At 38.1% G+C, this 22,101-nt stretch overlaps 1 protein-coding gene across 3 annotated transcripts in view; it reads left to right on the plus strand.

Annotated features, from left to right (window-relative positions):
* Nucleotides 1–22,101, plus strand: part of PRKCE (protein kinase C epsilon) — a 303,779-nt gene that overhangs the window by 185,131 nt on the left and 96,547 nt on the right. For 2 of the 3 annotated variants that reach the window (XR_014183564.1, XM_082047948.1), the window contains exons 4-10: nt 26–60; nt 3,300–3,385; nt 5,508–5,640; nt 7,914–8,056; nt 9,214–9,310; nt 10,986–11,200; nt 12,493–12,666. Coding sequence is in view for 2 of the 3 variants with exons in the window: in XM_082047948.1 (XP_081904074.1) it covers nt 26–60; nt 3,300–3,385; nt 5,508–5,640; nt 7,914–8,056; nt 9,214–9,310; nt 10,986–11,200; nt 12,493–12,666 (883 nt within the window). In the remaining variant the exon portion in view is untranslated. The remainder of the gene's footprint in view (nt 1–25; nt 61–3,299; nt 3,386–5,507; nt 5,641–7,913; nt 8,057–9,213; nt 9,311–10,985; nt 11,201–12,492; nt 12,667–22,101) is intronic. The other variant, XM_082047949.1, reaches the window with a different exon arrangement.

Genomic DNA, 22,101 nt, shown 5'->3' on the forward strand with positions numbered 1-22,101 from the left:
TTCTAAAACACTGTTTTGTTTTCAGGGGTGTAATAGGAAAACAGGGATACCAATGTCAAGGTAAGAGGAAATCTATATGGGGACAGTTTGAATATATATAGTATGTTTTATATATAAAAAATATTTCCATCAAGCATTGTATATGTACAGTGTTAAGAATTTAGCACAAGATAATAAGTTTGTCTCATGAAAGATACAGCCTTCACAGGAAGATGCTTCAAACCTGTTCGTCTTAGGCAGCATATGTGAGGTAGGGGCACCAATAACGTCACTGAACAGCAGATGCTCGGTGTCTCTTGATGCACATCCAACTCGGGGGCATATCTGCAGGAGTTGGCTTCTTCATTTTTCACATCTTGCATTTTAAAATTGTGAATTCTTAATTCTGCTTAAGATTCTTTGTTTAAAAATGCCAGGTAATTGCAAAGACTGTAATTAAATAGATGAGATAATTATAGAGGTCATCATTAGAGAAGGTTATAGCAAAGACTGCAGAAGTGCTTCATTTTCAACTCAATTTTTCAACTCAGCTTGTTGTACTCTTAATTTTTTTATGCAGTCACGTCTTGGGATTATGTTTTTCTACTTCTTGTCTACAAGTAAAAATAATCCAGTTAGTGATGATTATTTCAGTTACAAAAGATGAAATCTCATTTTAAATAAATGAATGCAAATAATTGTTTTACATGCTATAGTAAGAATTTTCTTTTCGTTACAACAATGACCAAAGCTATAAGAAAATGAAATTCATTATTTCACTCTGAAGGGTTTTTTTTTCACTTAATGACCTTGAATCCCACAGTAAGGTAGACCTTGCAGTTTTTAATCTTATCTATCATATTGGCAAATGTTATTCATTGATTAAGTAGTCCATGTGAATATTGACAAAGCATTTGCTTCCTGAAACATTTTGCTGTTATCAACTTACGATAATGTGTAATGGAAAGAATGTTAAGAAAAATTATGGTTAATGTTTCAGAAGGTAATTTGTAGTTTTACATACTGAGATTTTGGGAGATATACTTTAGTTCTCTTAAAATTCATTGGTCTCTCGAAAGTCCAGTATCTTCTGCCTTTGTGAGACAGACTTACTTAATAGGAGTGACCAACTCACCAGTCACCTGCAGCCTTTCAACTCCCAGCTTTTCTAGTCTTCTAAATTCAGTCACAGTATCACAGTATCACAGTATGTTTGGGATTGGAAGGGACCTCAAAAGATCATCTAGTCCAATCCCCCTGCTGGAGCAGGAACGCCTAGGTGAGGTCGCACAGGAACATGTCCAGGCGGGTTTTGAATGTCTCCAGAGAAGGAGACAACCTCCCTGGGCAGCCTGTTCCAGTGCTCTGTCACCCTCACTGAGAAGAAGTTTCTTCTCAAATTCAAGTGGAACCTCTTGTGTTCCAGCTTGATCCCATTACCCCTTGTCCTATCATTGTTTGCCACCGAGAAGAGCCTGGCTCCATCCTCATGGCACTCACCCTTTATATATTTATAAACATTAATAAGGTCCCCCCTTAGTCTCCTCTTCTCCAAACTAAAGAGACCCAGCTCCCTCAGCCGTTCCTCATAAGGGAGATGCTCCACTCCCTTAATCATCTTCGTTGCCCTACGCTGGACCCTCTCCAGCAGTTCCTTGTCCTTCTTGAACTGAGGGGCCCAGAACTGGACACAATGTTCCAGATGTGGTCTCACCAGGGCGGAGTAGAGGGGAAGGAGGACCTCTCTCGATCTACTAACCACCCCCCTTCTAATACACCCCAGGATGCCATTGGCCTTCCTGGCCACAAGGGCACAGTGCTGGCTCATGGTCATCCTGTTGTCCACCAGGACCCCCAGGTCCCTTTCCCCTACACTGCTCTCTAATATGTAATTTCCCAACCTATACTGGAACCTGGGGTTGTTCCTGCCCAGATGCAGGACTCTACTCTTGCCCTTGTTAAATTTCATTAGGTTATTCCCCGCCCAACTCTCCAGCCTGTCCAGGTCCCGCTGGATGGCAGCACAGCCCTCCGGCGTGTCAGCCACTCCTCCCAGTTTAGTGTCATCAGCAAACTTGCTGATAGTACACTCAATTCCCTCGTCCAAATCGTTAATGAATATATTGAATAATATTGGCCCCAGCACTGACCCCTGAGGCACTCCACTAGATACTGGCCTCCAACTAGACTCCGCACCATTGACTACCACTCTCTGGCTTCTCTCCCTAAGCCAGTTTGCAACCCACTTCACTACTCTATTGTCTAGACCACACCTCCTCAACTTAGCTGTGAGGATGCTGTGGGAGACTGTGTCAGAGGCTTTACTGAAGTCAAGGTAGACCACATCCACCGCTCTGCCATCATCCATCCACCTTGTTACATTCTCATAAAAGGCTATGAGGTTGGTCAAGCATGACCTACCCTTGGTAAAGCCATGCTGACTGCCCCTAATAACCCTCTTATCCTTGATATGCCTTGAGGTGGCACCAAGGACAAGCTGTTCCATTACTTTCCCAGGGACAGAGGTGAGGCTGACCGGTCTATAATTACCCGGGTCCTCGTTCTTGCCCTTTTTGAAGACTGGAGTGACATTTGCTTTCCTCCAATCCTCGGGCACCTCTCCTGTTTCCCAAGACTTCGCAAAGATGATGGAGAGCGGTCCAGCAATGACTTCAGCCAGCTCCCTCAGCACCCACGGATGCATCCCATCTGGACCCATGGATTTATGGATGTCCAGACTATTTAATTGCTCCCTAACCCAGTCCTCATCGACTAAAGCAAACTCCTCCATTGACCTGGCTTCATCCGTGGTCTCAGGGGTACGGGGCTCCCCAGGACAGCCTCCGGCAGAGTAGACAGAGACAAAGAAGGCATTCAGTAATTCTGCCTTCTCTGTATCTTCTGCCACCAGGGCACCCACCCCATTCATCAGTGGGCCTACATTGCCTCTGGTATTAGTTTTTTCTGCTATGTATTTGAAAAAGTTCTTTTTGCTGTCCTTGACCCCTCTCGCCAGCTGTAATTCTAAGGAGGCCTTGGCTATCCTAGCTGCCTTCCTACATCCTCTAACAGCAGCCTTATATTCCTCCCAAGTGGCCAGCCCCTGCTTCCATGACCTGTAAACTCTCCTCTTCTGCTTGAGCATACCCAACAGCTCCCTATTCAACCACGCAGGCCTCCTGGCTCCCTTCCTTGACTTCCTACGTGTGGGGATGCTCTGATCCTGAGCGTGGAAGAAGCAATCTCTGAATGCCACCCAGTCTTTTGCTTTAAAATGATTCTTCATGAAAACTCATTCTTTTACTGTTTTTTGTTTATAGTTTGCACTTGTGTAGTCCACAAGAGATGCCATGAACTTATAATAACAAAGTGTGCTGGCTTGAAAAAGCAGGAAACTCACGATGAGGTAAATGTTTATAAAATAAATTTTCTAGATTAAACTTTGTCTTTCATCTCTTCAAAGTAGTGTCATCTGCTCTGTTTGATCAATAAATGTTAGAGACTTTTTTGTGCTCTTCTGGTTGTCTTGTGATGTAGCATTTACTTTGGAATGACAGGTTACCATAACAGTTTCATTTACATAAGAATTATACAGCTTTTTTTTTTTTTTTAATTACTCGCCTCTTTTTAACATCTGAATGCTTAAGGTCTCGCTCCTTTTCATTTTTAACCTTCTCTGTTTCTGATTTAATACCAGTTTTGTCATTTTAATTCAAAAAAAGCAGGATGGGACCCTTTATCCCTTGACTGCATGTTGTGTGGCTGAGTCATTAGCAGATGATGGGATAGGCAGGATGCTTGAGACTCTTTAATCAACATACAGCTGTCCAGAATTTGCTTGCAAAGTCTCACCTCAACAAAGACTGCATCCGAAGTGTCAAAAAGTAGCACAAAAGCTATGTGTGTGTTGAAGAAGGCCCACAGATATTCTTCAAGACGGTAGTGATAACAGAAGGTACTGCATAGCTAACAGGTTTTCCAGCATGATTACTCCCTACCTCTAGCAGGCTTTTGTATATTAATGGGATTAGCACAATATGTGCTTTATTTTACCATGCATTAAAATAAATGAAGATGTCACCTGAAAATGAAATTAGCTACTTTCAGGACTGTACTGTCAAGGGGAGGTTCAGTTCTGGATTAGAAGAGGAAACAAAGCAATCCTTTCACTTGGCTTACAGGCCTCTCTAAGCTAAGATGGCCCTTTTAGGCTTGATTAGGAAAGGAATGTTAATTTCTGTGGACAAAGTGATGTGACTGCTGTTGTATTCAGCTCCCTTAGACTCCTCAGCTTTGGGGTATCCCGTTATGGCTGGCTTGATAGGGGACAGTTGGAGAGGAGAGTGGGTTTCACATTTTGTTGAAGAGTTGTAGCCCTCAGCTGTAACCAGTGAATGCTCTGTCTTATACAGAAGTTTTTAACAGAAGAGCTATGAATGCTCGCTGTTGTGTTCTGTTTTGTGCAATAGCAAGGGCCAGCTACCTTTCACTGCAGGATTAGGTGAGGTAGCCTGTCGGTGATCCCAGTTCTTTGCCCATGCAGAAAAAGTACATTTCTTAATTTTATTTGTTAAAAACATACATTTGTATGCTTTTAAGAGCCTAGTTTTAAATTACAAATCAGAGTTATGTGTACCACTGGTTTTAAACCACTCTTTCAACTTTGATATGAGTTTGACAGAGACTAACTGATCTCATTCTTCCTGTGCAATTCACTACCATTTTTTATACTGGAAGCATTCTTTAGTATCTGATTCACAATCAGTATTTTACATCCAAAACTTGATTGCTTGCATAGGGTTGTGATAAAGGACTGTGTGGCTAGCGCTGCTTTTGTGTAGTGGGCACAGGAAGATACAAAATGTTGCACAGATTTATATTCTTAGGCTCCAGACTGATGGAGACTTGTATGCTTTGCTGATATAATGCTCTCATTGTTTAGAAGAGGTACTAGATCACTGGAGAGAAGCCAGTAGTAATAGGAAAGGGAAGGAAAAACATCAAAATAAATCTCCTGCTATGCAGTGGCCACTATAAAAACTTATCAATGACATTCTTTAATTAGTAAGTAGTTGTACCTTGGAATCCCTGAACACAATTAATTATCATTGTCATTTTCATAATCTATAGGAGAGTGAGACATGAAAAGGTAAAGGGGTTGTGATGTATTTCTTAGTCCTGTATTTGTTCAGCCTCCTGCTCATAAAAAAACAATTGGGAGTGACTTCCTTGCCTTCCACATTAAGAGATCTTTCCTGATAGCTATGTATTTGTTGTTCCCAGAAGTACTAGGAAGTAGACTTTAGTCTTTATCTCTTGGACAACAGCAGCCTTCCCCATCTTTTCTCCAAATAAAGTAGTGGGAATAACTCTTGAGATGGAGTATGTCTAATGCGAAGATCATCATCTGATCACAAAACTGTTTCACCTTGTTTGAATTCTGTGGTTTAAAAACATAACAGATTTCAGCATACGCTGATTATCAATAAATCAATTAGAATTAAATATGCTGTGCTCTCCTTTTTCAGCAAGTGGGATCCCAGCGTTTCAGTGTCAACATGCCTCACAAGTTCAGCATTCACAATTACAAAGTGCCCACCTTCTGTGACCACTGTGGTTCATTGCTCTGGGGTCTTTTGAGGCAAGGTTTACAATGCAAAGGTAAGGATTACCACTTCAGAGCTTTTCTTGTTTGTGAGTGCAGTAGACACAAAAGACTTCAAGTTTGAACATAATTATTTCAGCTACTTTTCCCTTTAATACTGTCTTCAAAAATTACTATTCTGTATTGGCTAGGCTAGGCGGAATCAGTTTTGTGCACCCGTATCCAGAAAATGAGATATTTTGGTATCTACCTAAATCATCCTTTGCGATGGTCTGCCTAAGCCCCTCTGCTCCAGAAAGCAAAGGATTCATTATGTTCTGCTGCTTAAGGACTGTGTACTCCATATAGTAATTGTGTATGAAGTTACTGCTTCATGTAATTTAGCTAACAGAAATGCCTGGTATCACATCTCCTTGTTTCAATCAGATCCATGTATTCTAAAAGAGGGAGAAAACAGTACAAACACTTACAAAGGAAAGCAATAGTTTAGAAATAGTGAATAAAATACTTCAGTTAGTAGATTGATGGGAGTGATGCCGTGAAGACTGTCAGATTTTTCTAAAGTAGCGTGTAGTGGAATTATAAGCATTTTCCTTTTGTTACACCTTTATGAATGTGTAGGTCCATCTTCATAAACAGAAAAATCATTTTATGTACACTTCCCAACAACAGAAACATGGATTCACATATATATGTATAAACATGTAATCTATTCAACATATCCTTTGCAGTATTTAAGATGAGTTGTAGGTGAAGATCAGAGCTATAGTATTTCTCCCCTTAGTCTGTAAATATATTAGTTCACTTTTATATTCTCTCTGAAATACCTGAGTGGTTCAGTTCCTCTTAACTATAGAAAATAATGTTATTTCTCATATGTATGCATTTACTGTTTAGCAGATGCATAGAAACAATAATTCAGAGCACCTACATTGTTTTCTTCATGTTCATAATATCAGTGCCTGTAAAAATGCAGTATTGTCTGCATGAAATCTAGAAATCACCTGAGCTGGAAATGTCATTTTCTCTGTGCTTTGTTTTCTTTTTTAACAAGAACGGAACAATGCCTCCTTCGTCAGAGATGTACTCGCTTGCCCAGTGTGGTTATTAACACCATGAAAAGTGTATGCCAGAGGTTTATTCTTCTTCTGGTTTTTCACAGCTTATTCCTGTGCCATTCTTTTACAAAATATGTTCATGAAATTGGACTGTACAAAATTTCCCGCTTGCTTTATTTCAAGCAGTTCAGTTCCTCAATGTCTAGTTATGGATCATAGGTCAAACATTTTACTTGCCACAGAGCTTCAGTCACTGAATATACATACACTGAAAATACCATGGGTAGCAATTTCTTTGTGCTCTTCTTGCGAGCTGAACCATACTTGAAAAGGAAAAGCACCTGCTTTCTGAAGCCCAGGGTTGCTGTGACAGGTACAGTGTCTGTGTGCAGTCTGAGGCAAATGTGGTTTGTTTTTTTTAGGGCTTATACGGTGAAAGCATTGTTGGTGAACAATATAGTAAAATGCAACTTTATAAATACATACTTTATTTTTTTCTCTAAAAAGTAATGAATTGAGAAATTTGAGCAATTGACTATTACTAGTATTTAATTACACTTGCAGTTTTGCATTCTTTATGCCTTGCTCCACAAGAGGGCACTGAAGTCTAAGATAAAATGTCATCTGCTCCTAACAAATCCGTGCTATGCTATTTTTAATGGAGTTATGTTCTCCCTCCTGCCCCATAATCTGAAAGCAACATAACCTTTTTTTTCTTACTAGTATGCTAGTTTTGGGAAATGGTATTTAAGAGAAAGCGCTTAGTAAATGGATTGCCGTCTAAAGAAAGAGAATGTCTAACAAGTGCCAAAGATTTAATAAAACTTAAACCACTATTGGTTTTATGCCTGTCTACATTAGGAGTTAATCTACTTGAGTAAAATAGAGCATGAAGCAATAATACATGCGGAACTGATGTTGTGCGCTCAGTATGAGAGCACAAGTGCACTGCTGAAATACGATCTCTGACAGACTTTTCTTCTAATTCAAAGATTTACAGTGTCATTAGATATTTTCATTTGTTCCTGTGTCTGTTCCGGGTACTGTGTGAAAACACTGTTCTGCATTATCATAGCCAAAGAATCATAACCAGGTTAATCATTTTATATTAGCATTCAAGTGTCACTGCAAATCCAGCCAAGTATTTTTTCTACTGAAATTCTATTTATTTGAAAATGTTATTGGTGAGTCCAATGAGATCTGATTTAAGTAAGACAAATGCATGCCAAGGTTGTATTCAATTTACTCTATTACTTTACATTTCACTGCAGTTTGCAAGATGAATGTACATCGACGCTGTGAAACAAATGTGGCACCAAACTGTGGAGTGGATGCTAGAGGCATAGCTAAAGTTCTTGCAGATCTTGGAGTCACTCCAGACAAGATCACTAATAGTGGGCAGAGGAAGAAAAAGGTAATTTTACTTTGTAGTGTTGCATAAGAAAAAAATTATGACTCTGCTGTAACTTCACTAGTTTGGGTTCAATCCTACTCACTTGACTTGCAAAAGATTTTTTTTTTCTTTAAGTCAGTACAGAATTAAGATTTGGCTTTTGATTTGTAAGTGCAAATTTCTAATCTGAATTTGGGGCTGAAATTTATTTTGACCTGCTACAGTTTTGCAAACCTGGAGTCTGTACAGAGTCTGGAAGGATTTCCTCTTTTTGATTTCGAGGAAGGAGACTTGACAGGAACAATGTCTGACATAACAGTTCATAAAAACATAAATGTCTCTTTGGCTCAGAATCGATATTGGATAATTGACTGATTGAGACACAGCATTTCTCCATAACATTGTAAATGCTGATAAATGGGCCAATGTGCTGACTCTCATGAAGAGGAGCTGATTACCACATGACGGTTCCAGATTTGTCATCACTATTATAGGAAGAACTAAGCTATCCTGGAAATAAAAAGCATAGGTCACCCCGAAGCTGATGGAGTTAATCTGGATTTGTAATATGTATCCTGGATAAGAATTTGCCATGCTTTCTATTTGCATGATAGTGACAACAGACCCATTTATTTTACTTACAGAAATAGGTAAATTTTACCATAATTCATTAAAACATTGACTTTTGGCACTGTTCATTTTCCTGATTGCATACTTGGATCCCCATGTACTCTGTTTTAAAATTTTACAAAAAATTAGAAAACTCAGGTATAAATTAGTTGATCTGTGACTCCTGGGAAAAGATGTTGTCACGTTGTTATTGCATGAGTTAGTTTGCACTGCTTGCTGATGCTTGTTGTAGTTGAATATATTTACCGGATAGATTTCTACACAGGCTCAAGGTGGCTATTTGAAACTTTCCCACTCTCTGTGTCTTTGTTCCACCTTAAGAACCTAAGTTTCTTTAAATTGCTGGTTCTTTCTCAGTTTATATTACGGCCTCCATTTGGTGTGGTGGCATCTGCTGTACGACTGAGGTCTTGCCAGTGAGAATCTATAGGGATAGCACATCTTCACTTTCCCTCAAACTTCTACTTTTGAATTAATGTTTTTAAATTAATTTTGTCTTGGCATGGGGGGATCTCATAGCTGAGTACCCATTTTGGAATTGTTCTTAGATAATTGCAGGTGCAGAGACACAACAAGCAGTTCCTGGAAGTGCATCATCAGAAGAAGACAGGTCCAAGTCAGCACCAACTTCTCCATGTGATCAAGGTTAATCATATCTTTTTATTTCATAACCAATATATATTGTCACATACTTTTCTTCTTTATAAGGAATAAAAAAGCCATTGTCCCTTTCAACAAAGAAGTCACCACCAGAAAACGAAGCATGTAAGAAAGTTCATAAACTACAAAAACTTTTTTAAAATGCCTACCTCTCATTTTTTAAGAATCTGTGAAATTAAGTGGCTTTTAAAGGGAAAACTGTAAAACAGTCATCTTAAAATATTAAGGTTACAAGATGAGTCCTTGCCCAACCAAATACCTTTATATAAGGAAGTTATATATTATTTTATAAGAGTGAGAACATTTTAAACAGTACCACAAAACTTGAGAGAGGCTTTATCTATCTGAAAAGCCACCGTCTGTTAATAAGTTTTTGAGATAAAATTGCCTCCTTACAATTCCATGTTGCACATGTGAGATAACAAAAACTTGTGTCTAGTTAGGCTATGCTAGTGTGTCTATGTGGTCTTTAGAGACTTTGTAAAACCGTATTTCCTTTCCAGTGACTTTTTTTTTTCATGCATAGAGACAAATATTGTAATCTTCACTCATACAACCAGATTTCATTGAGCTGAGCAGCCTGATTGAGAGAACATGTGTGGCAGCAGCACTTTTTGAATCTGATCTGATTGTTGTTTTTAAAAATCAGAAGTCTGTGAGGTATCCCATGTACCATCACATGTGTAAAGCGATGGATGAAACATCTTTACACAAACACATAGGAAGATGCATACTTGTGTGTCAAATTCTTTAAAATTTATTTACAGTTGAGAAATTTCTCACCCTTATTTTTAGGGAAGAGACTTCCAAAGCTCCGTGTTCATAACTACTGTAAGACTCTGAGACCAGAACTGATTTAAATTTGTCGACCTTTTGGTTTCACAGACAGCATTTTGGCTAAATAATATTTTTTAAAATATCTGATGCTTTGCTTAAAATAAGAACAAAGAATTTGTCTGAATTCGCTTTTAAATTTCACTTCTGTAGCTTCTGTAGCTGTCCACTGAAGTTGTTGCTTCCGAGACCATTGGGCTTCTGCCTGTGGAAGAGCTTGAGGCAGAACCCCAAGGTCCATTAGTCACCAAGACTCACTGTGTTTAGCATTGAGAAACCTTCAGAACCATTTAGCAGATCTACATAATTGCTGCTTGAAGCAGCACTAAGAAGTGGTCAAGTAATTTATTGGAAGGGGTCTGATAACAGCTGGAGCTGAGTAAGATGCTCCATTCATGTTGACTCCAAGGACTGGGACGTGCAACTATCCTTTGAACTTTTGAAGATACAACTCTAAAATACTTAAGCAGGAAGATGAGTAAGTGCTGGAGGAAGATAGGGGTATTCAAAACAAAGTACTTCTCTGTGGTACAGGAACACCCAAAAACACTAAAACAACTATTTAACCACTGTGCTGACTTATCTGTCAGGCTTTGGATATGTCATTCTCTTAGATTCATTTTAAAAGGCCACCCTTCCTGTTAGAGCAGGGTTTTGGCTGATTACTGTAAGGTGGAGAAGCAGTTTGCTAAATATGCATTCTTAACGTCAGAATGCTCCACATAGCATTCAGGGATGATGAATGTCCCTTCCCAAAGCTGATACAAACACAGACTGTTTTTCTGATATTTGGTTAAAATTAATGCTTTTTCTCTCATTTCCACAGAAATCAAAGAGCTGGAAAACAACATTAGGAAAGCATTATCTTTTGACAATCGGGGAGAGGAGCACAGGGCAACAGCTGCAACGTCAACAGACAACCAACTTAGCAAACCTGGGGAAAATGGTGAAAATGGGGAGGTCAAACAGGCCCAGACCAAGCGAATAGGCCTTGAAGAGTTCAACTTCATCAAAGTATTAGGGAAAGGCAGCTTTGGCAAGGTGGGTAGACTTTTTCTCTTTTTTCCCCTCTGTTGTTCAGGCTCTTTTGACTGGACTGCTTTGAAAATATTCATAGTGACATACAGAAAGTTCTTCCACCCAAGGGGTTTCTTTCCATTCTTTACCTTTTGGGTAAAAGCAGCATTTACCCCACATATAAAGAATATCAGCCTCCTGATCAGCTGGCATTTTCTGTGCTTTAGCTCACTTCATTAACCAGGGTCAAGCCTTTTGAAACACAATGTCAATGTTTCACTATTTCAGGATATTGGTAATGAAGTGAAGTCGTACATACAGTTACATACATACCGTTCAACAAGATAATTAGTTGTGGTCAAGTAGGAAAAATAGGCCCAGGAATAATGCTGTGGAGTTCTGAGTTCATTCCCTTTCTATATAGTAGACAGTTCAAGTTTCTTTATTTCACAGAACAGTTAGTGTGCTTGTTTTTCCTCAGTAGGTCTGTTCAGTGCTGGAGGAAGCAAAACTCAGACATTTCTACTGAGATGTGAGGAGTGCAAGAGGCTTAGACACCTGCCCCAAATACCACCTATGTGACAAAGATGTAACTCACCAGATACCTTCCCACAGTAGGGAACTGGTGAGGAAATGGCCTTTCTCTATTTACAGGGATTATAGATTTTTTTTTTCACAGTGCTGTGCACTGTGGAATCAAAAAGGAGGACTGAAATGTGAATCTGTTTCGAAAGTATGTTCTTCCTTCCTTGATATACGGGAACTGCAGATGCAGGGGGACAGGGCCGAAGTTCTTTTGTCTCCCTGTTTTCTAATCCTTTCTCTGAAGATTACCCTGGCTCAAAGCCAGAACTGACTTTAAAGAGAGTATAGGACTTAAACAATAACAGTAGTTAAAAACAGCAACTTTAAAGCAGCCAGAATGGTACGTGGGATTGTATACTAAATTCATCACGCACAAATCTCACTACCAAAAGTGGGAGATAAAAGTGGGAAATAAATTTCAGTTCTATATCGACTTCCTTCCTTTTTCAGTTTCTGAGATCTCATTAATAGGCATTCATTAAGATATTTGAATGAGGGGATAAAAACTTTTTATCTTCTGCATTCTTAACTAACAAACAAAATAGATATCAGCTGTTTCAAATTTAAAGAATACCACTGGTATATTTTTCTAAAATGACATTAATTTTATGAACACACAACTTCATTCAGGCAAGTATGTAACTGTATTTCCAGTGCAGTGAAACTCAAATGCAACCCTGCATTTATGGTAACTGTTGATCATACATGAACAGACTCTCTGTTTGGTTTAGGTAATGTTAGCTGAGCTAAAAGGAAAAGATGAAGTATATGCAGTGAAAGTCTTGAAGAAAGATGTCATACTTCAAGATGACGATGTAGACTGTACAATGACAGAAAAGAGAATTCTGGCATTAGCACGGAAACATCCGTACCTAACACAACTTTACTGCTGCTTCCAGACGAAGGTAAGCTACATGAACCTTTTACCATTTTGTGCCCAAGGAACAATATTCACTATTTTCAGTATAAAAGACAGCAATGTAAAAAGTACAGCATTATTTCAAAAATATTTCTTAGAAGTTTTTGGCATTTCAACAATTCATTAGTATAGGAGTACTGGCTGATTTTAAGTAGTGTGAGTATTATTACCTTGTAAGTACCAGGAGATGGCAGTAAATGAGTTAAAACACTTTTTAAAAATCCACATGCATAAAACGCAAAAAAACTACTGAGGTGCCATTTTCTGGGTTTCTTCTGTACATTAATATGGTGTATCTTTTATTGAATTAAGTACAAATGTTTTTAACGTCCAGTATTCAGAGTAAAAATTATAAAATTATCTTGTCAGAAATGAGATTGTGGCAGAACACTCATCTTCTGAATTTTATTGTGCTATGTAGTACAGAAAATGTTCAGAAATGAAAGGAAATGAAAAAAGTTCCTGTAGTGCTAATACCTCCCATGTGCTTGAGGAGCAGAGAGAAGGAAAAGTAGAGAGAGCTGATAATAAGAACCTGTTCCCATGGCGTGTTCCTTGTTGGTAATTTTTCATACAGAATTCCTCTTCATAGCATGTTTTGGATTTGCTGCTTGAAAGTAAGTGAACGTTTGAATGGTTTATAGTTTAACTGACTCTCTAGGATTTGTGAATCCAGTCAAAGTGCTTGAAACCAGTTGTGAACACAGAATATTTCTGGTTTTTATTTTTCAGTCCCTTATTTCTCTCTTGTCATTCAACCGACCTGACAGTTTCTTATCTGATTGTCCAGAAAGCTTTATGGACAAAGAAAAAACCTTACAAGGTGAATCTGTTTTGCAGATAGAATATACCAATCATATATAATTGAATTTACAGAAGCTTCAGTTGCTTTTGAAGTGTCTGATAAAATGTTCACAATTTCAAAGCACTAAGGTTTGAACTTTGGTTTCCTGTTGAACTAAATATGCCATTTATTTCAATGGGCTGAGTTTTTACCTATAGGGAATAAACTTAGAGGTGTGTATGTATGTATATTTTAAATAAAACACTTTAAAATTGGTCATCTTCCTTCAAACTTCTGGGGTTTTTGTTTGTGGTGTTTTGTTTGTTTGTTTTTTCTTTCAGTGAGACACTACATTGGAGTATTTGAGTCAATTTAATGGAAAAGTTTGGCAGATTAAATGAATCATTACATTAGCATATTGAACGAAATTAAAAGTTACTAATGGTGTGTATGAGTGCATGTGTGCACATGTAAATACCTACATATTTACATATTATAACCAAAACTATATATATCGCACAAATGACCAATTGCAGTAATTATGTGTGCAGATTTACAGAAAAGCTGTGACTAAGAGTTCTTCCAGCAAAGTTTTCAGGAAAGATAAACAGGGCAGTGGGAAAGCCATAGAAAAATGGCTAGTAGGATCAAGATTATGGTCTGTTCAAAGATGCAAATAGCAAATGTTTAATATGTTTATACTGTTCTTAAAATAGTGAAAAATGCAGTAGTGTTTTATATGCTTTGAAGCTGATGCAAAAAAATAGTCCAGGAAAGTGTGTATACAGTTTATGTCTATGGAGGGTGTTTCATGCGTTCAGACTTCCATTTCATTTGAACATGTGTGAACATCCTCTTTAAAAGTTTTAATGTCTTATTTTAAAATCCATAGCTGGAATTGAGTGTATCATTTCAGATTAAGAAAGTGATAAAAAAGATTGTGCTGGGATGAAGGATAAACTCTGTGAACACATAGGGACCTTCAGGACTAAGGCAGACCGCACTCCCTGAAGTGTGAATAAATGTTATCACCAGCCTGATGCGAATCACGTGGAGGAACATTGGTGGAGATCAGTCTTACATTAAGTGAATTATGGCAGAATGTTGTCCTGCTAGTTTTCTGGGTTCCTGGAGATTTCATTTCTTTTGTATTTCTCATTTTTTCTCCCCTCTTTTGTATCGTGCTTTCTGCCTTCCTTCCTTCTCTACAAAGCCATTAATCAATGTAAGATAATCAGAAATTTTTCTCACCCTCTTTTCTCTTCCCAGACCTCTTGACCAGAGAGAAACTGTAGTTTGTGGCTTTGAACTCAGAGGAATTGGTAGTTATGTCCTTTATACTTACAAATAATAGGCTGGTGACTCTTATCAAACAGCCAAAATGGTATCTAGTGATACCCATTTAACTGAAAGGCCACAGTTTAAGAATTGAAGGGCTTTTTTGAGCATGGCTGATGAACAATTTGCAAAGAGCTCTTTATAAAGAAACAAAAAGCAAAACATATGTAAAAGCAAAAGCGATACATTTGCTAAAGCTATAAATTATTTATGAAAGACAACAAATGAAAATGTACCAAGTAGATTAGTCACCGAATGATTTGCTTGGGTTCAGTAGAAAAACTTGCTCGAACAAACACAGTCTGTGGTTAAAATAGCTTTACTGAGACAAAGGCTATTGTACAATAGTTTAAAATGCGTTTAGCAGTAGTGTCTAGTTACTTATGCTGCAATTGTATGCCGTGCCATGGCTTCTGTACTTTGCAGAGCTGGTCCCAGAAGTGATCATGCTGGAATTAAATTTTACATTTCAAGAAGAGCACATTTGTACTTTACACCCTGACTTAATGGGAAAATTGACACGATACTCACTGTCAAAGCACTCAGAGGTTGACTTTATGTAATGAAATTACTTGCTTTGTTCCTCTTCCACAAAAAATGCAAATGTATGAGGTTGACTTTATGTATTGCAGTGTTTTTCTTTAGTTATAAGGTGAAGACAGTGCAGAAAAGTTGCCTAAAGTGCTTTTTACACTAAGCATACTTCAGTAGTATTTGTTTTTTACAAGGAGCAGACTTTTCATTAGTATCATTTACTAAATGATGCTATTATTATCATGAGTAAGGGATCATATTTAAAATTATCTTGGAATTCAGAAATTATACCAAATAATGGCTAATAACAGAATACATTATACACTAATGTGTTTTTAGCCCTACATACCTGAATTTACTTTTAGCAGTCTCATCTAGTTTCCTTATTTTAAAGGAATATACTTAAGACTTGTATTTCTCATGTTCCTTCTTAATCCAAAAGCTTTGATCAAACCAGTTTGCTTTAAGCCCATCAAAAATTAGCCCTCCAAACAATCAGCATACTATATTAAAATTATATATCTTAAAATATCATACTTCAGGGATTGTTTTGCAGTCTTCTGCAGTAACCTGGAAGTCAAGAGAGCTGGTTCTGTTCCAAAGCTTGGGATAAAGTATGTGAAGCTGATATATGATGTTTTGTCTGCAATGGTTTGAGGTATGAACTCAGCAACCGAGTCCTACACATTAGAAAGAATGTAAAATCTATGGGCAGGACCTCAGCTAATGCATGTTTTTATGTGGAAAGAGCTCAGATATTTTAGTGTAGCATATCTTATAAAACAATGTCACTGTTGGACAGTATTTTCAACACTCCTATACCATGGCAGCATTTTCCTTCTTGTTTTGTGGGAAAATGGTCAGTGCATCTATGAGCATATTCAGAGTTTTGATTTCTGTTTTGTTTGTGGTCTGTCAGCTGAGATATCAATGAAGAATACTGCCTTCTCTGTTTGGCACTCCCATAGCAAAACTTGCCCAAGGCCTAGGGTACAGGGTACAGCGTTTTTGAAACAGCTGACCTTTGCTTATCATAATCTTCCATTTATTCAGGACTTCATTGTGTCCTTTATTGAGAAATTGTTGGATTTTTTTTTAGGACTACTAATGTTTACGTTATTTTCTCACTCTTTCATCTATCTTCATGTTCTCTCCTATGTGTTGGTTTGTTGTGTTTTCAGGAAGTAGTATCTGACAGTAATTCTGATGCTGCCCAATTCCCTTCACCAGTGTTCTCTCATACTATACTTCAGTGATCAACTATGGAACAGTATTATCAGGTTTTATTGCTTCAGTCAGGTGGCTGGCAAAGGGGTTTTAAGTATTTCTACAGCTGTTTTCTGAAGACACTCTAGTATTTGTGATATTGTGTTCACAGTTGGAAGTTTCAGAACTGTGAAAATTTAAGTATTTTTAAAGGGAAAGTTGAGATTCTACAAAATAAAGGTATAGCTAGCTTCACTTTATTCCTCCTACACCCCTCTCAACCTTCTCCAGAGTGAATTTTCTAGACCTTTGCCCTATGAGATGCATACACAAATAGGTGCATACCTGTAATTTATAATGGATTATCCTAATAAATACTTTAGAAATAAAGTGTTTTTAAAATTAAGACTTTGAAAGCTTTATTACAATAATTCATTATAAATTTAGAAGACTAGAGAGCTACTGCTTTTTACATCTACCATCTGCTTTTTTAATCCAACTTCATGAAATTAGAGAAATTCAAAACTAGGCCTCTCCTGTTCTTTTAAGAGTACTATATTCAACAAAATTGCTTTGTACACAGATATAGAAAGTACTATTAGCATAGAACAATGTTCCTGTTGAATTATAGAGTTGCATAACTTGTAAAGGACCCTTAGTCAGTATTATAGCTATTTCTATTAGAGAAAACAAGTAATTAAATAAAGAACAGAGAAAGCCAGTTACTACAAGTAAACAATTAGACTTTTCCCACCCATAAAAACATCTTTTTTCCTTACAATGTTAAAAGCAGCGTATCTTTTCATAGCATAGTTCCTGAGCTGACCTGCAAGGCCATTCACTTCTTTCCTGTGTTGTAAGGTAGAGATGAGCCACATGACAAGGGCAGAACTGAAGAACATGTAGGAATAGGCTGTAGCGATCCTGTTACAACTATGTTGATCCCTTAACCGTTATCTTCTACCTAGTGGCTTACTACTGGTTTGTCCTACATTGTGAGTACCGTGGTTCAGGTATAATAATATTCCTTTCTGCTCATTTGCACTGTATCTAGCACGCCCTGGGTAATGCTAGAAAGCTGGTGTTTGTAAAGCTAAGATTTTGGAGATTTTATTTCCGTTTCGGCTGTCACAATGTTCCTTTGTGATTTTGGCAAATCTCTGAACCTCTGTCTGCGTCAGACTCCTCTTTGTAAAAAGCAAGAGTAATCAGCCCTTCCTCTGTTCATGGCTTGTATTTAGATGTTTCCAAGGGGGGCTTTGAAGTCCAGTAGTACAATATTATTATGGCATACAAGTATCACTATGGAAAATTGGTACATTGCAAATGGTGTATAATGGAGTTCATTTTTAAAGTGACTTGTTTTATTTGTGTAAGAAAATGTATAACAGCAAAAGGAAATAGAATCATATGTTTGCAATATCTTTAAATCATGTTTTCGAAGTTAATTTTAAGAGAATCACTGTAGTATGTGACCGAAACTGTCTTTGGTAATCTAAAAGCAAGTCTTTTTTATCTTATGCGTATTTGTACAAAAAAGTAAATGTCTTCTGCAATAATAGCTCAGAGGAGTGTCATTTATGATATACAGTGCAAATTAACCTAGCTGACTGGCCACTGTTATATTCATCTGGGACTAATCAGAGTTTATAATCCATTTTGTCTGGTATTCTTGTACTTCGGTTGCTAAGCAGCTAAAGCCATTATTCAGATATTGCTATATGGGTGTAATCAGTTTAACACAAGTTTGCATTGCCTTTTATTACTGATTAGTGTCAAATTAGAACTTTTTAGGGCCCGATTCTGTTCATTATTATTGCTTCACTGGGTTTGTACATGTGCGAGACAAAAGACTGAATTTGTTACTGTATTTTAACTAGTTCAGTGCTAAAATGTTTTAATACAATTTATAAAATTATGGACATAGGTTTCTTAACTATAAGTGTTAATTATGGTAAAAAGAATAAAATGGCAAGTAAGCATGGAGCAATGTTATTTATACTGTTTCTGTTATGGTACCTTTTATGTACATTTATACATATTTATATTAAAACTTAATTTTAGTATTTTTATTTAACTGTATTATTATGGATGCATATACACAAAATATGTGCAATAGTAGCTATTTTTTAATTCCCGACTGGTTTTTACAGGCGGTTTATATCATGGGAAATTAAAATGAACTGATATTGGGTCATTCTTCAGAATATTTCCTGAAGTACTAGAAGTTAGAGTGGTATGTGTTGATGTTTCATATATCATACAGTCAAGAAGTCATGTAAATACACAAAATTTTGGCAGAATAACCTTTTTTTTCAGAAATTTGGGTACCGTGTATGTTAAATTTAGATTTCCTGTTGACTGCTACACAGCATGAATGCATTGACCGTGATCATTGTATTGTCTAAAAGTAGACACCGTGGTCAAGAATAGCTGGAACGGTGGAGCTGATGGTTAAATACTGTAATCATTGTCTCTCACACACACAAGCCCCTGTTTCCAGCATGATGACCCGGTTTTGGGAAACTTGCTATTATGCAGCTCAGTTATTGCTAGCTGCTCTTGAAGGATTATTAAAGCCTGGTTAGCTCACTGAAGAGTCATTGTTCACATCAGTCCTTTTAGTGTTAAACTTCAAGTCAGGCTGTCAGTGCAGCCAGGCTCATCAAGGGCCTGTAGGAGAAATTACTCCTTCAGCATCCAGCAGAAGGGTAAATGCTTCTCTTTCAGACAGGAAAGACTTTTATTTTGTGATGTAGCACCCAAACTGAACAGGACTCTTTCACACCCTCTCAAAGCTGGGGCTTGTTCCTGGTTTGCGTGTATACAAGTGAGCCCTGCAGCTGCAGCTCCATGGATCGCTTTGCTGTAACCAACTGAGGCCTTGACAGCCCCGGGAATAGTCTCGAGTCAGCATCTGTGGCCAGAATTCACTGCAACTGCCATCATGAAATAGGTGAGGGCAAGCTGGAGTTTGTACTCATTTTGTTTACTGTGGTCCTCATGTCTGCATATGAGGGCTTTAGAGTTAACTATGCCAGTAGCTCACTGTGTTAGAAACATCTTAGTGTAGCCAAGCGTAAAATTCAATCTTTTAATCCTGGTGTGATCATGTGCAGACAGGAGGTTTTTAGTTTAGCAGGTGGAGCTGTTAGGTACTGTTTTCATATCACTTGGACAGGGTAGCTGCAACTACATATTGCATAATTTTCCTGTTGGGAAAAATGTGTTTCTCCAGTTGAGGCATGTTTGAGGGGAGGAACTTTCAGAGTGTCTACCAGATGCTTTGCCAGTAACTTTCCTGGCAAGTCTGTCTGTCTTGTACACCAGGCTTTAGCAGAGATCAGAGAGACAGGAAGATTGTCATCCAGACAGGGCAAAGGGGGTAAGCAGGCTTTGAACAGAACTGGCGTAGACCCAGAACTTAGTGGGTCCACAGAATCTCTGTATAAGCTTGCACTGTGGTTGTGTTAACATCGTACTGGTTTGTTCCCCATCTGGCATTCTTAATCTTAGAGCTTTTATGGGAATGGACTACTGTTCCTCATCCAGCAGGATAATTGAACAATGCTGCTTTAAATGAAATCCTGCAGATTAAGGGGCTGGGTTGTGGCTTTTAGTTTAGTTTTGTCTTGGGAGAGAGGAGTGGGAAGCATAAGGCTAATCCGCCTTGTGACAGCAGCCCTTGGAAGAAATGTGCCTGATTGGTTTGTGTCAGGATCTGTCCTCCCGCAGCCAGGTGCCGTGACCCTCCTTTCTGTCCTTCTTCTGCATCCAGGTCTCGAGACCATCCTCACACCTGGTGTATGATCCCCGTTTGGACAGAAGATGCCTGAGTACATGACCTGCATGAACCCACTGGCCCTTTGCCCTAACACCCTTTGTGCTTTTTCTTGTTTTTATTTTTTTTCTAGCCATAAAACACTATTCACAATTTTCTTCTAATGAGTCCGATATAAAAATGAATATGTAAAAATAAAACCTATCTTTAAAATAAATGGAAATATAATGCTCACATGGGTAGCTATCAGGATGCCTCATTTATGCTAGTTAACTATTTTAAAAGCTATTTAAAAAAAGCTTATTTTACCCAAGTGATTGTGGGAAAACATTTAATACTGTGTTTGTTAGGTGTTGATCTTGCAAGTAAACAACTAACGCACCCCAAAGGAAGAGTCAGGAAAGAGGAAACTGCATATAAAATTTGATTCTTCTGCAGCTTCTTTTCTAAATGCAGGAAATTATTCTCTTTGGAATTCATTTGGGCACTTTAATGCAACTTCTTTGTTGTTGTTTTTTGGTAACAACAGTAAACTTAGTAAATTATAATTGTACACGAGAGAATTTCACCATGGGAAAGAAGTGCAATTTTCAAAACATTTGGTTTTGCATCTTCAGTAAAATTATCTTTGCTTTTTTTTAGCATGTACACCGAGTAATTTTACATTTGGTGTAATGTGTCTTCTGCACCATTCAACATGTGTGAGGTGGGCCAAATTTGAGTAGCGTATAAGTTAAATTACACTTTATCTTCTTCTCGAAACCACACCGTCAGATTATTTTTACACTGTTAATGGGTGTGTGAGATGAAAGAAGGGAATCTAGTTTATGCCGTTTTATCTCACTTTTGAGTGAGTACTTGTAGCAGAAACACCCACACTTTTTGATGGCAGCAGGGTTTACTCTTGCCTAATTGCTGTGGGCTAAGAGTGGTGATGCCCTGCCTGTAGTCTCATGCATGAGTGTGGGGAAGCTTGTAGAGACCTGCTTTCTGTTCCCACATAAGGTGAGTCTAAGGCCATTCGGTAAGCTGAGAAGTGTTCAGTGCATTATCTCCTTATAAAAGATGACGAGGCAAGTGATCTGTAATGTCACCTTAGCAGTTAAGAGGAGTGACTCTCTACAGGAGAGCAAGTGTTATTTGTGGGCCTGTGGGTCTACTGTGCCTCTAAGCCAGGGCTGAGATACAGTGTAAGGACTGTATACCCGTTCCATTAATAGTAAGAAACAGTTAATGCAGATCTAGAAAACACGTAAAGGTAAAATATATCTCATCATAGAATAGTTTGGGTTGGAAGGGACCTTCAAAGGTCACCTAGTGCAACCCCCTGCAATGAGCAGAGACAACTTCAACTAGATCATGTTGCTCAGAGCCCCGTCCAGCCTGGCCTTGAATGTCCCCAGGGATGGGGCATCTACCACCTCTCTGGGAAACCTGTGCCAGTGTTTCACCACCTTCATTGTAAAAAATTTCTTCCTCCTGTCTAGCCTGAAATCTCCCCTCTTCTAGTTTAAAACCATTACCCCTTGTCTTGTCACAACATGCCTTTCTAAAATGTCTGTCCCTATCCTCATTATAGGCCCCTTTTGAGTACTGAAAGGCTGCAATAAGGTCTCCTTGGAGCCTTCTCTCCTAATTAATGCTTTCTATTCTCTTCTAGTAAACCGATCTGTCATTGGAAAGTAACTGTTCAGAACTAAGGAAACCTGAAATAAAGACTCCTTCCAAGTTCTGGCTGTGCTTGTTAAAGCAGTAGTTCATAGAAATGCAAAGTGTTG

This window comes from Streptopelia decaocto (genome assembly GCF_964273445.1).
Source record: "Streptopelia decaocto genome assembly, chromosome: 3".
Classification (NCBI taxonomy): domain Eukaryota; kingdom Metazoa; phylum Chordata; class Aves; order Columbiformes; family Columbidae; genus Streptopelia; species Streptopelia decaocto.